General features: G+C 41.1%; 1 protein-coding gene across 2 annotated transcripts in view; it reads left to right on the forward strand.

Moving 5' to 3' along the window:
- Positions 1-20,118, forward strand: part of PDSS2 (decaprenyl diphosphate synthase subunit 2) — a 68,829-nt gene that overhangs the window by 20,813 nt on the left and 27,898 nt on the right. For both annotated transcript variants that reach the window (XM_079971726.1, XM_079971725.1), the window contains exon 3: positions 10,088-10,286. In XM_079971726.1, the coding sequence (XP_079827852.1) occupies positions 10,088-10,286 (199 nt within the window). The remainder of the gene's footprint in view (positions 1-10,087; positions 10,287-20,118) is intronic.

Below are 20,118 nucleotides of genomic sequence, written 5' to 3' on the forward strand. Positions count from 1 at the left end.
CTGGTCTCCCAGGTCCAACACTTGAGAAGGACTTACTGCTACTAAAGCCATTAAAACCCACAGATCAGTGCTTCTATCATACAAGTATTTTCCATAGTTTTGAACGTAAGCAATAAGATTGGCCAAATTTCTGCAATAATAAAAGCTTTCTTTACTTGGATGAGGCAAATTTTTATTTCAGTGTTTGTTTGACACTTGGAATACCAAATGATTTTCAGCTGTTTCATCTTGATCTGAGAAATGAAACAAATATTTTGAAACAAGTGCCACTTAACTATATTTGAAAATGTGTTTTTGTTCATGCATCATAGGGCTGAATCCATCAGTATTGTCACTTTCCAGCTACATTGGTATGGCTATATATTTTTAAAGCTATGTGGAAATATTTCAGGGAAACACTTGGACAGATGAGCATCTGTTCACAGGTTTGGTGGTGTCTGTACATAATTGGCAATGCATATTAATGGGAATCTGTTTACCTTGCTTCAGTTTGTCTTGCATAGTCATTGCAAATAAACTTTTAACTAGAGTTTTGAAGGCACGAACCTAAAATTCAGAAAATAGCATGCAGTTTAATCTACCTATTATGTGCAAAACTATTGCCATTTTTTGAATGGTCCTTACCTTCTCCATTTTTTGAATGGTCCTTACCTTTTCCATTTTAAAATATTTTTTATTTGATAAAATTATCAGAACATAAAGAAAATTAAATATAAAGGTAAAAATAATGGACCCCTGGACGGTTAAGTCCAGTCAAACCTGACTATGGGGTGTGGCGCTCATCTTGCTTCAGGCTGAGGGAGCCGGTGTTTGTCCACAGACAGCTTTCTGGGTTATGTGCTTCTGGCACAACGGGACACCTTGACAAGTGCCAGAGCACACGGAAACACCATTTACCTTCCTGCAACAGTGGTACCTATTTAAAGCCACCTTTCTGTAAGATAAAATATATTTACCTTAGGCAGACTATTACCCTGTGTAAGGGGTTTGACTAATCACATTATTAATAGCTCAGTAGTAAATGTTCTTTATAAAAATTACTACTGGGCTTGATATTTTGCAAGTTTTAATGCGGTTGAAGATTTGTGGCATGGCATCAATTTAAATAATATAATATCCCACAATTTCCCAGCCTTTCTTGTTTCAAAGGTATCTCCTTACATGTCCAGTGATTAGCATAAACCAGTCTAGAAATTAGTGACAAGAGTGACTGTTTTGTTCTGAGGACTAAATCTGGTATAACAGTTAAAAGACAAACAGAAGTCTTGATACATTAACAATAATAAAGGACAATACTGCCTTTATTTGTTCCCAGATTCAGAGCTCTATAACAGTGTTTCCCAACCTTGTGCCTCCAGCTGTTTTTGGACTACAATTCCCATCATCCCTTGCCACTGGTCTTGCTAGTCAGGGATGATGGGAGTTGTAGTTCAAAAACAGCTGGAGGCACAAGGTTGGGAAACACTGCTCTATAAGATGTCACCATGTATGAGTTTGCTCTTTTTTTGACACATAGAATCATAGAATTGTAGAGTTTTAGTTCAACTTCCTGCAATGCAGGAATGTCAACTCAAGCATCCATGGCAGATGGCCATTCAACCTCTGCTTATAAACCTCCAATGAAGGAGAGTCCACTTCTGAGGGAGTCCATTCCACTGTTGAACAGCTCTCACTGTCAGAAACTTCTTCCTGATGTTTTGTTGGAATCTCCTTTCTTGTAACTTGAATCCATTGGTTCAAGACTTACACTCCAGAGCTGGAGAGAACAAGCTTGCTTCATCTTCCATGTGACATTCCTTTAGATACTTGAAAATGGCTATCATATCTCCTCTCAGTTTCCTCTTTTCCAGATTAAACATTCCAAGCTATACATACCCAACTCCAAATTATTGACAGAGAAGTGGATTACTAGTGATAATGGCTATATGCAAAGGTCTGTTAATGTGTCTGAACTTGGCCGCCAAAAATTATTTCTAGTAGTCACTAGGAATATAGTAAAAGTATTCCTGAACACATCGAATTGTCTTTCTGTCTTCACAGTTATCTGGCACAGTACTAGCAATAACTACCGTATTTCCAACTTTATAAGTCTTGTCTAATTTCAGAAACGTTAAATGTCATTGTATTGGCATAGTTATGTAACAGTAGACTCTGCCTGATATCTCCTGGTCCAACAGCTCCTAGTACATCTTTCTCTTGAGCAGCTCTACTTCCAGTCTCCAGGGCTCCTGTTTGACTACAGATCCAGCTCTTGTGCAGGTTCCTGATGGAACATATCAGTCCTGAAACTGGCATTGCCCAAATGCACCATGCCACAGTTCCAGACCTTGCCTCGGCCAGAGCAGGGTCGATCCTGGTAAATCTTGACCAGGTAGGTGGGGTACCTGAAAGGAAGGTGGAGGCATCTTTTACATATGGAGCTCCTGATTGCAGATGGTCCTTTTGCCTGATTTTTCAGCGATGCCTCTACCCTCCATTGTCACAACCAGCCTCATTCAGGTTGTGCAGGAGAGACTCCCAGGAAGCTGCTGGGGGAAAGGACAGTCAGCTTCTGCCAACACCCCCCTCCCTTTACCCATATGCTTTTCTCTGATTCCAGCCCAAAATCTTGTATTTAATTATCTTCCTTTTAGAATTCATATTGGATTTTGAAAACATGTTTTCACATTTTAGTGGCAACTGTTAAGTAAGGTCAGTTGTTTAAACTATCACTGTATATTTGAAATGATATCAATTGCAGTGGTGATTCTAAGGTAGAAAGTTCTTAATTTAAGATGTCACAGTCCCAGCAGGTTGATGGGACTCCTGTATGGAAGAAGTGATGTTACGCCGACTTCCACCATGCCTGCATGATGAGGAGCATACGTGCAATGACCATATGATCTGTGGGGTTGGGCCAATTGAGACTGAGGACTGTCCTGTTCACCGTGCCACTGTATACCATTATTTGGCTGCTGCATTTTGGACTTTTCAAATGCAGCCCTATCCAGAATTCAATAGAATAGCTGTTTGTTACTGTAGCATGTATGACTGTGACTAGGACTGCTTTCTTCAGGTAAGGGCACAGCTTGCTTACCAGCCCAAAGTGGTAAAAAGTGCTCTTGGCCACTCCCACCACTTGGACATGCAGAAGTGACTCCAGATCCAGCAGCACCCACAAGATGAAAATCCAGTTCTTACAAGGGAATGCAACCCCAACAGGAGCAGGCGGCACACCTTTTGAATGGATCTGCCCCCCAAATGGTTGCTTTGACTGGACTGGATAAAATTTTATTTCCTTCATCCTCATCCAGTCTTTTGCTGATGTCAAACAAATGCAAAGAAATAAATTCAAGGCTAGCAGTTCAGTTGTGGGGGTTTTGTTTTTGCTGATTCTACCACTTTTTTTTAGTTTGTAGCCTTAATATTTGAATGTAGCTTATCTTTATTTAGAACAATTCAGTCATTGTATCTATCTGTCTTACTAAGCATAGGTTTTGATACATACAAATTTTATTCCTATTCTCTCTCTTGGTACACTCTGCTGGATAATTAAAAAAAAAATTTAAGAGACCTTTGATCTATCATTTCTAAAACATAAAATATAACTTAATTTTATTCCTGACCATAATGGCTTTAACCTGGTGTACTAATTTGAATATGCTTGTGGAGGTAGAATCTTAAATGAGACACAAATGAAGGGAAAATTGCTAATGCTGGCACTGTATATCTAATGAGTACGGTGTAATAAACCATAACCTCTTCAACAGTTCTGTGGAAAACAGTGTGATTATTTTGGATGGATGGCTCTTTGTGTATGGCTCATTACCATCTGGCATAATCTGTATTGATATAGACTGTAATTGTGAACTATTTGACATGCTGCTTTTAATAAATGTGACTTGGCTGGTTTGGGCTGGTATATAGGAAACTGTAACAAGGGAGTTAAAGGCTGTCTTTCAGATCTGAATCCCAGTCCAGATTCCTTGTGTGCGGGAAAAGACCACCTCCACAGATCCTCCTCCACAGAACAGATGGTCAGCTCTGGAGAGAGAGAGAGAGAGAGAATGTGTGTTTAGAATTAGTTTTGCTCCAACAGGTGATTGGTGATGTTAGATTAGATATGGGTATAGACTATGCCGGATGTTCAGTAGTACCTCCACTCTATATCCTAACCTAGCTTCTGGATTGAGAGACTCCACCCACCCTTCTATCCTGTTGCATCTTGTTGGATCAAATTAAGGATCAGCCAATATGCAGATAGGTGCTTGGTATTAAGTTCTTGCTTTCTGAATCAGGACAATTGTATTCCTGTGCAGTTAACTTCCAGTGCAAAAAAGGGAAAGTTTAGTTGGAGGACATATTGAGGCAGTTTTTGCACTCTTCCATCACTCTCCTGGAATTCTTCCCACAAGGCAGTTGGTAGTAAAGGGGCCTTGGGGGCTTGCAGCTGAACCAGGCTCTGATTAGGTACTCTCTAGTTAGTTTATTTAACAAGCCTCAGAAACCATGGTTTGAAGATGGTTTGTCTTGCAAGAGACTGGAGTTCATTACAAACAATGTAATCGCTGGGGTAGTGGTTAAGAGCGGTAGTCTCGTAATCTGGGGAACCGGGTTCGCGTCTCCGCTCCTCCACATGCAGCTGCTGGGTGACCTTGGGCCAGTCACACTTCTTTGAAGTCTCTCGGCCTCACTCACCTCACAGAGTGCTTGTTGTGGGGGAGGAAGGGAAAGGAGATTGTTAGCCGCTTTGAGACTCCTTAAGGGGAGTGAAAGGCGGGATATCAAATCCAAACTCCTCCTCTTCTTCTTTTGATGACAAGTTGAGATGAGGGAGAAATGAAACTAAACGTTGCTGGAGTCTTCCTCAAGCTGCATGGGACAAAGGAGAGAAATCCTTTTAGACATACCACACATGCACATTACAGGCCTAGAAACCCTTTTAGACACACCGTACTTTCTGTTTTCTCCTACAGACATACACATCCTTCATATATACCACGTCCCCTGGCGGTGCACTGAAGGAAGTTCAGTTTAAAACAACAGACACAAGACAGAAGGGGGGTGTGGGGGACAGGGACCCAAGAGGATAGTAAGTACATTCACCAGTCCTTACATTATGATTACCCAGTGACCAGATGGAGTTGCTGTTTGTGAGGGCAATCCTGGAGGAGCCAAGCAGCAATTGGTCCCAGTGAGGTTGATGATCAGAGGATAGGCTCACTGCCCCACTTCTTCAGATGTAGCTAGGTGGAAATGCTTAGCAGAGTTAGGGGGGAGGGAAGCATCCCTTGCCAATAAAACATTTTGTTGTTGTTGTTTAGTCGTTTAGTCATGTCCGACTTTTCGTGACCCCATGGACCAGAGCACGCCAGGCACTCCTGTCTTCCACTGCCTCCCGCAGTTTGGTCAAACTCATGCTGGTAGCTTCGAGAACACTGTCCAACCATCTCGTCCTCTGTCGTCCCCTTCTCCTTGTGCCCTCCATCTTTCCCAACCTCAGGGCCAATAAAACATAGTAAATCTTAATTCTCACACACAGTTGTATGACATTAAAGTTTATTATTCCAAATAATGGGCCACAAAAAATAAATTAAACAGTAGGGACATGATCCAGACTCGCCTCTGTTCACAGCTCTGTATGTGTGGCAGGAAGATTTCTGATACAGGGATAGCCAAGCTCAAGGAGTTGGATTGGATCACTAAATATGTTTGCTAAAATAACTTTATATTTTTAATACTAAAAACTATAAAATATTAACGGTTGTTAGATTCCCAATTTCTGTTTAAAAATTATTTGAAAACTGTTAAATCTAAGTTTAGATTCATATGTGTTGTGCCATTTAGTTACACTGTAATGTGGTTTCCAGAACATGCACTGACAAATCCACAACACTTGATCATTGTTATTATGAACGCCCATTGTTTGCAATGTAATACAGTCCTGAGACAGGACAGTGCCCTTCAGATGCAAAGGTAGATTTAATATTGAGACAACGCAAGCATCTAGAAGTAAATGATTATCTGCACACAGCATTTTCTAAGAGACTCCCTTCCTGCTGCATCAGAATTTGTATATGAGTATATACTCAATGAGTTCCATGAGCTCCATGTTTTCCTTACTTAATTGTAGAGATTGGTTTTTGTTGTTGAACTGAAAACAGCCATATTAGTTAAAAGTTATTATTAGGGATAAATCAAATGCTCATAATATGATCTAAGGAAATGTGAACATATTATAGATTGGTGGGGTTTTAATGCATTTCAGCAGAATCAACCAAGTCAGTTGGAAGTTCTGCTGCAAATGGTATGTCAAATACAACCCCCCCCCCCCATTTATTCTATGTGAAATAGTGAAAAATAAACTGGGTGCGCTCTAGGCATCTTTTGCAAGATGTAGCTTGTAATGGTACATTGCCATGTATTATAATCCAGAAAGTACAGTTTTATTTGCTAGTATATATACCCACTCAGCTCAGCTGCTTCAGAGCTACTTCATAGCATAGAAAGTATACACTGCCTCGTTTAAAGCAAATTGTGGCGCTTGAGCTGTTTACCTTCGTCTACTAGGAAATGTGAGAGGGAGCTCCCCATTCAGACTTCCCTTTGTGGCTTTCCCATACTCCTGTTGTGCTCAGTGCGCGAAACAACTTGGTTTGTGGCAGAAGGGTAATTGCTGGACCTCAGAATAGCAGGGCTCCAAAACTGCGGACTAAGCTAAGAAGGACGATGGGCTGCCCATGGAATAGGGAGCAGTGAGAGCAATGGCAGAAATGACAGTGGTGGGGACTCTTGATGAAGGGGATAAAGTCAAAGTTGGATATGCTGGTGCATCTCACGTAAAATGGGTGAGTGCATATGCGCCTTAAGCTATAGCTTGTGTAAGACTTCAGGATAAGGACACTCATGTGTATACTGTCAACTGCAGCCATATCTCTACCCTGTCAAAATAATTAACAATAATAATTTTTGCTGATAATAGTTAATAATAATTTAGTCTTAAAGGAGTAACGTAAAAAAATAAAATAAAATGGATCTGACACATTTGGAAGTCGATAGGGAAAGCTGGATTTTTAAAAATACTGTACAGCATTTCCAGTGTTTCTGTTTCTTTTTTTACTCTTAATTCCCCTATTAGCTCTGTTCTGGCACATCTTATTTTTGGTGCTCTCAAAGCATAACTGTTAATTCAGTCTCACAGTTACATAATAGGCCTAGGCAAAATATATATTTTGTAAGGCTATTGCATGTGCTACTAACGCTACAGAGCTGCAGAAATGTAACTTGTTGGTGATGGTTTGGTAAAGTATTCTCTAGGCAGGAGTCAACTCAGTTGTTACTGGTGCAGACCAATCTCCACTTGTACAATGGGACTCTCCCCCCTTCCCTTCCCTTCCCTTCCCTTCCCTTGCACCTTCCCATCAGCTCTGGAGAGTTGAGGGAACCCCCAGGTTTGAGGGGGCAGAGGGAGAAGTCTCGATGCGCGGTTGCCCTTTATTTCCTGCCCCCAAAAGTTTGTGCTACATTGGATTCCACTGTGTTTTGCTTATATTACGTGAAAGCAGGAGGGAAGTGGAAAGCTAGTAAAAGTGACAGTCAAAATGATTAATTTTGAAAAAGAATGAATGCTGAGGATATAAATCTGCCTTAAAAACATTTGGTTGTATTGAAATTAGGTGTGACTAACTTAGGTACATTAATATCAGTGGGTCTGCTCTGAGTAGAACTTTGTTGGATACAATTATTGTCTCACCTAATCACCCTGCTTCGAACCCAAGATTAGTGAAGGGTTGCTACATGTGCACAGTGGAAAGGTAATGGAACTTTATGTTCATATGCCCTTCTCTCTAAATAGGTTTGAAGGCTCAGTGTTAGTAGTGAAAGCTGGTTTTGAGAACTGATCATGATGAGATTGTCTACTTGTCTGTAAATCGGCTAATTAAAGTTTAAATCTGTTGCTTTAGCCACTAGATTTTGATCATTATTACTTCTAACAATGTTACACTTCCCTATAGTGCTTTTTTCTGCCATTTTGTAAACGGCAGTCTCAGTGACTTTTCTGTGCCCATAGGCAGTCAACATTGATTTATCCACGAAAGAATAATTCAGTAAGGCTGCAATCCTAATAAGCCTCACTGAACACAGGAATATTTACTTGCAAATAAAAATGCACAGGATTAGGTTGTAAACCGTGGTTCAGATAACTGCTGTGCTTGAAAGCAGTATAAATACCATATTCTTCTTTCTTATTTCAGAGGGCTGCTTTCATAGTAAATAAATGTTCAACAAGTGATCTTTAGTGTACTTTATCTATTATGGTTTACTTAAGTAAAAATGGGACCATAGTTAATAATCTCTTCCAAAGTAGACAACCTCTTAATTACTATTATTTCACCACTCCGAAGATTTCTGTAGAAGATGTTTTCCCTCCTAACACATTAAACTGAATTCAGACTGCTTAAGAATCTCCTATTCTGGTATTCTGTATTAAAACGCAGATTCTTTGAGAGATGCCTAGGGCTATTTTATATATTCAGATGACAAAGATTGCTTTATCTTGTTTGTCATTTTAGTTAAAATTTAAGTATGCATTATCAGAAGATGTCATCTAGCATTTTAAAAAATTGAATATACTAAATACATGAGCTGTATTTTTAATGCAGTAGGCTGAAGAATACAGGTTCTGTTTGGAGAGCAAACAAGAGCACAGAAACCTAAGGAAAAATGGGAAGGAAGGCTCAGAAAGTATGACACTAATGTATTTGTGTAACCTTTTTGTGGCAAGCTGTACAGAGAGGATTTTTGTTTCCTTCATTAAAAGCTTATTAAAGGGGGAAAGGGACACTGGGGGTGGGGTGGGGGTGGGGGTCAGAGAGGTGAGCTTGATCTCCTCAGGATATTAATGTGTGCCTTCAGCTGGGGGAAATGAGCCATCACTTGAGTAAGCTGCAGCCTTATGTACTCGTCACTAGGGATCCCCATATGTCCTGGGATCAGCAGCAGTCAGACCTCAGTTGTTGAGAGCAGAGGACACTCATTGGTATTCATGGCAGGTATCTCAGCTCAATCTGCCCAGAGCAAGTCTGTTTAATGTTGATCAGCTGTCCATCTGATAAACTGAATTGATATGGACATTTTCTCCAAGGGCTGCCCTGACAATGACAGCAGAAGCATCAGGATGTCTTGTTAGTTGCCCTCCCTCCTCTTCCCTCGTTCTAGGATGTGTTAACCCTTCTTTAGACATAAGGTTATGACAGAATGTAATTTTCTGTCACATTCAATAGATGGCTTTTATTCCTGCCACTGTACTGTCTGAAACAAAAAGGTTAAATTTATCATATAAAAAGGTTTGTTGTCCCATATACCCATTGCTATAATTTATCTATGTATGGTAATAGAATGACAAAGTGCATAAAAATGGGGTATTTTTAGACCCTTTTTAAAAAGTGTTTTTGTTGTGGTTGTTTTTACTTGCAATTATCAACATGGTTTAGGGTTGTTAGTACACATTTGAAGAATGGGGGTATCCACATTTTTATTTCTTTTTAAACACTATTTTATATTGTTAAGTATTTCCTTAAGACTCCTCATGTCAGGGCCTTATTATACATGGCATCATATATGTATTTAAACAAATATGTTTTATTAGTCCTCTTATTTTGGAGAGGAAAGCAGCCATGGGCCCTGTGCTTGTTTGCTGCTGAAATTTGCCACTTTTCTGGCTGCTTTTCTGGCCCTTAAGATTCTTGATTGTAGCAAACTGCATTGGGGGGGGGGGCAAAAACACAGCCAGGTGAGGAGCAGTTTTTCAGTAGAAAATAAAAACAAGGCCCTGATCAGGGTCAGCACCAGCTGCTTTTTCTCCAAAATAAAATCAATCAGGTTAAACACAGTTGTTCAAACGTGTGAGTTAATTCATGTGCAGTTTGCCCCTCAAGTGGGCCAGGCGGGATAGGCTCAAAATAGTGTGCTCACAAAGTGCTGAATGCTATATTTGTATTGATAAGTACCCCATCTGCTATAGTTTTCAGCATTTCTCTTTTGTAGACAACCAGATTATACAGCTGTTTTGCAGCTAATTGAACTGTTTCCTGTCTTTGCTTTAAAGCCAACGAAGTCTGGCAGAGATTACTGAGTTGATTCACACAGCTTTCCTGGTACATCGTGGGATAGTAAACATTGGTGAACTGACATCATCAGATGGCCCGTTGAAGGACATGCAATTTGGAAATAAAATGGCTGTCTTAAGTGGTGATTTTCTTCTAGCAAATGCATGCACAAGCCTTGCTGAACTGCAAAATACTAAGGTAATATGGTTTTTATTGCTTTAAAAAAGGTGTAGGCTTCATTTGTGATTATTTCAGTAGATTTCTCTGCTGCCTTTTGTGAGCTAATTTTGTTAGAAATCCATATTCCTTGAGGCATTAGATGTCATATAAAACTGTATGTGCTGCCCAAAGGTCTGAAATTTTATCAGATACGATATGTCAGCTATGTCAAATAAATTGTGCTATAAAATTAACTTTATATTAACCATATTTACTCACCAAGAAACTACTAGTAAGATAGCAGACTTATGTCTACCATATGTAGAAATGATGAATTAAAGCAAATTGAACATAACTCAATGAACTTTACTAATTCCCTTTTGAATATTAATAATTTTGTTTGGAACAGGTTTAAAACTAGTTTTTGTTAGAAATTTTTTTTCATCTTTTCCATGAAACTTAGAACTCTACTGCACATAACCTTTTTCTATAGTTGTAATATTGTTTATTAAATTTGTATGCTACCCTTTATCCAAAGATCACAGGGTGGTTCACAACACAAAAATACATAATACATAATAAAACAAAAACAAACCAATAACCCCCTTCCCACAAACACATTTAAAAGGCCATAGAATGTTTAATCAGCCGAAGGCCTGGTTATAGAGTAATGTTTTCACCTGGTGCCTAAAGATATGTAACGAAGGCGACTGGAGAGCCTCCCAGGGAAAGCATTACACAAACAGGGAGCCACCACAGAAATGGCCTGTTCTTGTGTTGACACCTTTCAGGCCTTTTATGGAAGGGGGCACACAAAAAAGGGCCTCAGTTGATGAGCTCAGGGTCCAGGTCAGTTCATATGAGGAGAGGCAGTCCCTGAGGTATTGCTGTCCTGAGCCATTTAAGGCTTTATAGGTGTAAACCAGCACTTTGAATTGGGCTTGGAAACTAATTGGCAGCCAATGCAGTTGGACCAAGATTGGTGTAATATGCTCAAACTGCCTTGTCCTGGTGAGCAAGCTGGCCACTGAATTCTGTCCCAGCTGAAGATTCCAAACCATCTTCAGAGCCAGCCCCATGTATAAGTATAATTTATCTAAGTAATCTAACCTAGAGGTTATCTAAGTATGATAACAGAATGATAAAATTACTTAATGCATTGCAGTTTGTTGGCTCTCATCCAGTCCATTACTGAGGCAAGACAATGGTCCAGCACATTCGCTGCCACACCTGCAGGTGTAAAGGTGAAGTAGAGCTGTGTGTCATCAGCATATTGCTGACAGTGTTCTCCAGAACTCCAGATGACCACACTCAGCAGTTTCATGTAGATGTTAAACAGCATTGAATCCTGAGGAACCCCGCATCCAAGGCTCCACAGGGCTGAAGAGCACTCCCCAAGCATCTCTGGAAATTGCCGTATTTTTCGCTCTATAAACACACTTTTCCCCTCCTAAAAAGTAAGGGAAAATGTGTGTGCGTCTTATGGAGCGAATGCAGGCTGCGCGGCTAAGCCAGAACAGGGAGAGGGAGCACTGTGCTGCGCTCCGTCTCACTGTAATAGCTTCGGGGTTAGCGGCGCAAAGCCTCCACAGGGCAGCGGGATGAAGGCTCCCCGTTACCCTGCGGAGGCTTCGCGTGGCTATTGCGGGAGGTGGGGGGAAGGGACAGAGCGCGGGGCTCTGTCCCTTCCCCCACCTCCCAGAAAAGCCCCCAAGAGCCGCGCTCCCTTTAAAGAGCGTGCAGCTCTTGCGGGAGATTGGGGAAGGGACAGAGGGCAGCTTAGCCGCCCGCAGCCTCTTCCGGGCAGGGGGAGCCTTCATCCTGCTGTCGGGAGAGGCTTTGGCGGCTATCCCAGAAGCCAGAACAGCAAGAGGCTATCCCAGAAGCCAGATCCCTCTTGCTGTTCTGGCTTCTGGGATTCAGAATATTTTTTTCTTGTTTTCCTCCCCCAAAAACTAGGTGCGTCTTATCGTCTGGTGCATCCTATAGAGCGAAAAATATGGTAGCATCCAAGTAGAACGCGAACCGCTACAAAGTAGTGCCACCCACTTCCAATTCAGACAACTGCTCTACAAAGGTGCCATGGTCGATGGTATCAAAAGCTGCTAAGAGGTTGAGGAGGATAAATAGGGAGGTGTTTCCCCTGGCTGTCTCCTAACTGTATGTTTCAGTGCCAGTTTCAGTGCCAGTTTCAAAGCAGTTTCAGTGCCAGAACCCTAAATGAAATGGAGCTAGAAAAGCAGTTTCATCTAAGAGCACTTGGAACTGTTGTGAAAAGTCTAATCCATCCTTGGACATGTGTTACCATGGGAAAATGTGAATGAGTAGACTGTTCACACATACTGTTTGTGATAGGCATAGAACTTTTAGAGCAACAGTGATCACAGGGATAACTTGGTCTTGGTTATGACCTGGTTCACACCCTGTTTTATGTGAGCATGTGCTCAAGAACAAAAAGTGGTATTGTCTACCAAGTGTATTCTGTGTACACGCATGCTAAGATGCACAGAGAGCTATTGCATGAACTTGGTATTTTATAAAATCTGCAATTAAAATCAAGGGGGAAAGTAGCCATAAATCATTCTCAGTCCTACTCAGATTGATGAAAAACATGGATAAAATGCTGCTCATTATTCTGTCTTTAAGTACTTGAGCAAAAACGTGTAATTATTTCAAGCTTGCCTTGAATCAGATCTGTAGTAAATTGAAGCACAGTAGCCTAAAAACTGCTTGTATTCTCAAGCAATTAAGCGGCATGTCTGAAAATTCTGCCAAAACATGTTAACACTTTCTCCCACTTTTGACACCTGAATACTTTAATACCTCCTATATACCATAAGTGGAATACAGGCAATTTATTTATCAACTCATTCTTTCTTGCATCTTAAAAAGCATGAACAGTTGGACTGTAAGCTGTAAAAATTCTTGACACTTACACTGACTTGACTTGGTATTATTTTGAAAGATGAGTTTTTTTAGACCTGTGTATTCTGCATGAAGTGTATAAAGCCATGAAGTCCTCCCCCATCTCCTCACCCACCACTTTGTGAAATGTGATTTCAGCTCATTTACTAACCATTGTTGCATTTGATGATACATGACAGGGTAAGGCCATATAAACCTTTCTGGGCAACACTAATTCAGTAATCCTGTATTTCCCATTGGACCTAGTGGAGTTTTACTTCTGAGTAGACATGCATTGTAATGGTCCATGTAAGTCAGTAAGTATTTTGCCTAATAATGGAGCCAATTGCTGTGATTTCAAAGCTAGGTGGGGCTAACTCTTAAACTACCTAAAATTTTCAGATGGCCATGAATTGGAAGGCACACAACACTAGACATCTCTCCACTTTGCCTTTCCAATTCTGATATGTAATCCATGAAAAATGTCTGCCTTAAGTTGGAAAGCAGGTGGAGCTGCTGCTGCTGCTGCTATTTCTTCCTCTTACAAGCCCTTGGATTCAGCATGGGGGCTGGAAGGAAACCTGTAACCCAGCATGGACAAGATGGCTGTTTCTGTGCTGCTGAGCTGCATAGCTGGCATCAGTCTTTTCCCAGCTGCCCAGCTGATGGCTTCATCAGTTGAGCTGCAGTGAAAGATGGGCAGAACTCCCTGGGACTTGGTAGGCTGTACAGAGTGGCCAAGGGTCATATGTGGCCTGCAGGTTGCTCCACTGAGTGCTATTATTATACCCCAGACTCTGTGGAGAGCTTTTAATTTCTTGCATTCCTAGCATGTAGGACCATCTTCCAAGGCAGATTTGTGGGAAGCCAGCTAGTGACCAGTTTTATATATTAGGATGTGCTAACAAGTGCAGTGAAACAAATAATTGTGTGTGACACATTACAAAGTGTACTGGTCATGAGAGACCACAGTGATTGAGGAAGAACATATTTGTTTCAGTGATTACAGTTGTGATATGCAATATATTTTACATCCAATATTTCTATTATTGTTTTGTACTGTCAGTCCCAAACTGACTGGTGTTATGGGCAATTGTCTGAGATTTTGTATGATGCGTTTATCTCTGTATTTCTATCAAGCCGGATAATTAAATGTGAAAATTTGCAGTCATAATGAAATGCAGAGCTGTTTTATAATTGCCAAGGGTAAAATTAGCAGAGTCAATTATTTTTCCCTTAGGCTTTTCCCTGTAGATATTAAAGGGCTGCATGATAATTGCCTTAGGTAACACTTTGATTTTTAAATAACATTAAATATAGGAATTGCTGCTAATCTTGTCACAATTTACCTCTTTGCATTGCTGCTGTAGAATGTAACTACTATCAAAGGGCTGAACCTACATTGAAATGTTGGTTATGAAACTGCAGATTGCATAAACTCCTTGCAAGGAAGGCACATGGAAACATCAGTGTCTGTCTTGGTGATGAGGTCAATGTCATAGCTTTCTTAGTTCTTTGTTGGTGTGAACATGCCACTTTGCATAGCAGCGTGTGAGCAGTATTATTTAGCAAATGGATATTTCAGGAAAAGTCATGTTTATTAAAAAAACCTAAACAACTACTCTTTTTCTGCTGGAATCCTATTCTGTTATCTGTTTGTGTGTGCAGTATGTGTCAGTTGAAACGTCATTGTATAATTCCAGAGTGAAAAACGTGGCTGTCATATCCATGGTTTTATGGCAAACTCTGTGGCTGATTCAGCTTGCAAATAAAGTATAGGAGCTGCACTAAATCCTTAACAAGTGACCAGATTCCCAGATCAGCTGGCACTTCAGTATCATTGAGCTAAGCAGCAGAATGCAATCATGTCAGACCATATTTTTAAGTTTTTCAGCTTTTCAGTCATCTGTGAATCAGTGACAGCTGACCTGTGGGTGTAGTCGACCTCCTTGTATGCTTTACTGTGATTGTGAAAAACCTTTGAGTGAAGTATCTGCAAAATGGCAAAGGTACAGTTCATTTGTGAAGAACTGTGGTGCTATTTTTCAAATGTACATGAACAAAAAGAGGCAAGTCTGCTTGGAAGCCACACACATTGAACCTGGAGGCATGTAGGTGGCCTTGGCTCAAACAGACTATTGTACTGCAGATGGGAAGAGTGCTGTTGTGCTCAGATTCTTGTGGGGAACTTCGAGTGGGCATCTGGTTGGCCACTGAGACTACAGAGTGCTATACTAGATGGACCTTTGGCCTGACCCATAAGACTTTTTTATGTTCTTATTTTGAATGTTAAATCCTAATGACAAGGAAATGGAATTTGAATGCCAACACTTGTCATTTCTTCTTTTGCCCCATTGTCTCATGCCAGAAAAGTATGTGATGTGAACCGGGAGCTCTGTGTGCAGATTTATGTATGTCTTAGCCTATTTTCAATGTTATCTGAAATAAGTGATTTATTACACGAACGTCACAGAAACCTGCCATATGCGTCAGAATGCATCATAAATGGTGCATATAGTTGTTTCAGCCATGTGTTCTTCTGAGGTGCCTTATTAAGTCCTTAGTTTATAAATACTGTGAAAAATAGATTGTATCATCATAAATCTTTAATTTAAGGGGATGAACTGTAAACATGAATGATCTTCATGATATTTGCTAATGCTTCAAGGACAACTTCCAATTAGTCTGTGCTAGATATTAATTTCTTATATGCATTTATTGCCTAGATGATGTGAATAAAGCTTATGAAAGGGAGTATATTAGAGCTACCATGGCAAGTCCTGGAATTTGGGGCCAGTAGAACTAAATAGCAAATTTCATTTTGCTACTCTTTAAAAGCTATGGGTCATCTTCAATTTAATTGTTGTGCTAGCAGAAGCCAGCACAATGTGCAATGGGACTTCCCCCCTGTCTTCTGCCCATGCGCCCCGCATCATCCCCAGATCTGCTCTAAAGGGTCAAGAGAACCCACAGAACAGCCCGCGAGGGAGGAGAGGAGAATTTATGCTTGCCCAACAACACAGTCTCTTTAGCATTACTTTGAATACAGTATGTTATGCAACAGTATTGTTATGTCATATCTGAGCAGTAGTAAAGTAATTGTTGTGATATTACACACTAGCCTTTAACACAGGAGCCTTTTCAGATAATTACTAAGGACTTAACAGAGAATTAAAGAGGTTCATGTCGGGGCGGGGGGGGGGGACACAGTGTGAATAGGAAATTCCTTCAGCTTTTTACCTCTGTGGATTATAGCGGCAGCTATATAAATTTAAGTTGTTCTGAATTTTTGAATATTACATGATCCATGTCAACCTTTGATATCAAAGCACTGGGTTGTCGGTGCAAGTGGAGACTCCAGCAAAGGGAGAGTTTGGTATGTTGTATGAAACACTTGTGTTTGGCACATGTGGCTTTCAGCTGAAGCTATACACAAGGCAATATTGTTTCATTGAACATTAGCTGTTTATAAATAACCAGTGGCACAGATGTACTACTTATATTGTGGCTGAATTTCCGTATGCTAGCTTATGTATTCCTTAAGGCATAAATATGCTGCTTACTAAATAAGCTATTTGTTTACATAAACATCACAGATTTATGCAAGCAGATCTTCCTTCTGCGCAGAATCTAAGTAATTCTGAGCTAGATTTTGATTTAATTTCCCTTCCTGTTATAGGAAGGGTTTACCTGTATTACGGCAAATAATGTACAATATGGGCTGACATTGGAACACAAAGGTTGTAGTAGTGGCTGCTTATGAGTATGTATGATTAGGACTGGGATCCAAGCTCCTCATAGTTCTGTTACAAACTAGCTCATAGTAGTTTGTTGCTGGCTATTGTACATGGTGCATTGTAGAGCAGGGCTGAGGAACTGCCAACCTCAAGGCCAATTCTAGCCCCCTTCATGTTCACATCTGACCTATGGTGCACCCTTGCTGCATCCCCCTCACTGTGCTGCAAGTCCCCAACCCTTTGCATTTCTGCGTTAGGCAGAAAGAAAGAGTAGCCTCTTTCCCTCTGCCTAGCCAAGAAGGGGAGAGAGAAAATGGGAGAGATAAAGAGAGAGAATGGGAAGAACAAAAGAGGAGAATGAAAGGGGGGGGGATGAGAGAAAAGGCCCAGCTTCATCCACTGCTGTTGTGCAGCCCCTGCAGGATCACCCCAAGGAACTGAGACCCTAGTTATAAAAAGATTCTTCATCCCTGCTGTAGACTAACTGGCAAAGCTGAAAGCTGATCTCTGTCTGAATAAGCTTCCAGTGAAAATGTTGGCAGTAGATGGGCTAGCTGTTGGGGCAGTCCGGGTTTCCCTAAAAAAAGAGAGGAAAGGCATCTGCACTCCATAAAGGGTGTTCTTTCTGTAACAAAACAAAATGAGGATAAATCTAGTAGAAGAGGATACAGATGTGTCCTTTGTGGCCATAGTGAGATTAAGGGTAGGTTAGTTTTAACAGTGGAGTTGAGTGTGTTAAATATAAGGGATTGTTGCTACATCCTTGACATTTTGCCACATCATAGCCCTGCCACTGACTTGAAGAATTGGCTGGGGTGTCAGTGATTGTAAACAAATCAAATTCAAAACATCTGTGTTAATTGATTTCTCTCTCATGTGCACATATTCTTTCTCATCCCAGGAAGAAGCTTTATTCTGTGGGAAAGGCCCCTGGAGGTTTTTAACGTAAGACTTTATCCCACCCCCACCCTCGTGACCCAGTTATTCACCTAACTGTAGAAAAGAGAGGGAGCTGTGGGAATAAATCTGGCATTATGTTTCCTTCTCCTGGCTGTTTCTGCCCCCAGGTGACGGGGCTGTTTGGATTAACTGTCATTTTGGCAGCAGCTGACATGCCAGATCCCTGTGCCATAGAAGGAAGGAAATGACTTGATGGGCCTGGACATCTGGGTGTCTCACTACTACATGGTTTGCCTGTGCATTGTTGATCAATAAGGATAAGCAAGTAGTTACAAAAAATCTTTTTGGAGAAGAAATACCCAAGGGATGGCAAAGAGAGAAAAAGGTAGGAAAATTTGAAGCACTATAATATAAAGCTCCAAATAGCAGCCATGCACAGAACAGCAGGATTGAGGTGAGGAAGGGATGTTGTGAGACAATACAGAGGGGCAGCCAAGTTGTACATCTTGAAGGAAAGGGCCGCATGACCAATGTGACCAAGAAAGATGTCGTACTGTCAGGAGCTGAATGCTGACAGGTATCGGTAAAGGTAAAAGACCCCTGGACAGTTAAATCCAGTCAAAGGTGACTGGGGTGTGGCGCTCATCTTCACTTTCAGACCAGGGGAGCCAGTGTTTGTCCACAGACAGCCTTCTGGGTCATGTGGCCAGCAGGACTAAACTGCTTCTGGTGCAACAAAACACTGTGACGAGTGCCAGCATGCACGGAAATGCCGTTTACTTTCCCGCTGCAGTGGTACCTATTTACTTGTAGTGGTGTGCTTTCAAAGTGCTAGGTTGGCAGAAGTTGGAACAGAGCAACGGGAGCTCACCCCGTTGTGTGGACTTGAACTGCTGACCTTTTGATCAGCAAAGCCAAAGAGGCTCAGTGGTTTAGACCACAGCACCACCCACTCCCTTCTGCAGGCAGGTATATGGTAGAGCTGGTCGCTGACTAAGCACAGTCTTTATTCTTGGATATCTCTGCCTCCTGCTGGCTGTGTTGTGAACATCACCGATGAGGGAGCGTTACATATACCAACCAGAGAAATAAGGTTCCGAGTCTAATACCAGTGCTAAGTGTGGTTCCTCCCCCCTCCCCCCACATTGCCTTCCACAACCCATTGGAGAGCTGTTTGGTCACCTTAATTCCAACAAGTTCCTCAACCAACTTCATGAGATGTAGCGATGTCACACACAGAGGAGCATAGAAAGCTGCCTTATACTAAATCAGAAAATTGGTTCATCTGGATCAGTATTATCTACTCTGACTGGTGGCGGCTCTCCAGTGTTTCAGGAAGAGGTCTCTTCCTGCCTTACCTAGAGACACTGGGGATTGAACCTGAAACCTGCATGCGGGGAGGGGGCGGAGTAGCCAGTAACAAAGGTGCTTTTGCTTCTTCTGCAGTTCTGCTTCATGCAGTGATAGTCTCACTATAGTGCTAAATGAGTTTTTTTCAGTGCATGTTAGCAATCCTATATTAGTGCCTCCTTCCAGGGGCAAACTATAACTGCATACTTCTCTTGCAAGCCGCCATGTGTGAAGGCTCAGTTGGGCCAACAATATGGAAGCATGTTCTCTTGGATGTAAATGGCCTACAAAGGTGTAGAGGAGAGGGGGTGGGGGTGGGTGGGGTGTACACACACACACACACAAACACACACACACACACACACACACACACACACACACACACACACACATATTCCAGAAAGCCCATCAGCTCCTTTGATGGTCAGAGCAGTTTGCTTGCTTGCTTGTTTAAGGTTAAAAACAATTAAAGCTTGGACTGTAAAAGCTGTCAGAGAAATTTCATTATCTGCTGCATAACAAGACATTACCATATATTTGTGACCATTTTGATAACTAGCTGTCCTTATTTAGCCTTAGTGCCCTTATATTTGCTAAGAGAACGGATTGCTGTTATCTGTTAGCGGTGTGCTGAATTTTAATTCAAGCTAATATATTTCATCTGGGAATTAAGGCAAGTCATGTGTAACATTGAAATGTGACTTCTTCCATGTTGAAAGTACAGTGCTGTCAAATAAATATTAGATTTTAATTGGCCCCATATAAGGGATTTGGATTTGGACTGTAGTTCGCTGTTATAATAGTGGCATGGTTTTGTTTTTCTTTTATGCATCACATTGTGAATCTTCTGCTTTTGAGATTGAAAAATAATTGTATTATCTATTTTTATTAAATTCATATTCTGCCCTTCCCCCAAAGGATTATTGTTTGAATCCACACATTGGGCTGAGCTTCCATTGCTCTGTCCCAGTTTCTGCCAA

Source organism: Podarcis cretensis (assembly GCF_951804945.1).
Source record: "Podarcis cretensis genome assembly, chromosome: 3".
Lineage (NCBI taxonomy): Eukaryota > Metazoa > Chordata > Lepidosauria > Squamata > Lacertidae > Podarcis > Podarcis cretensis.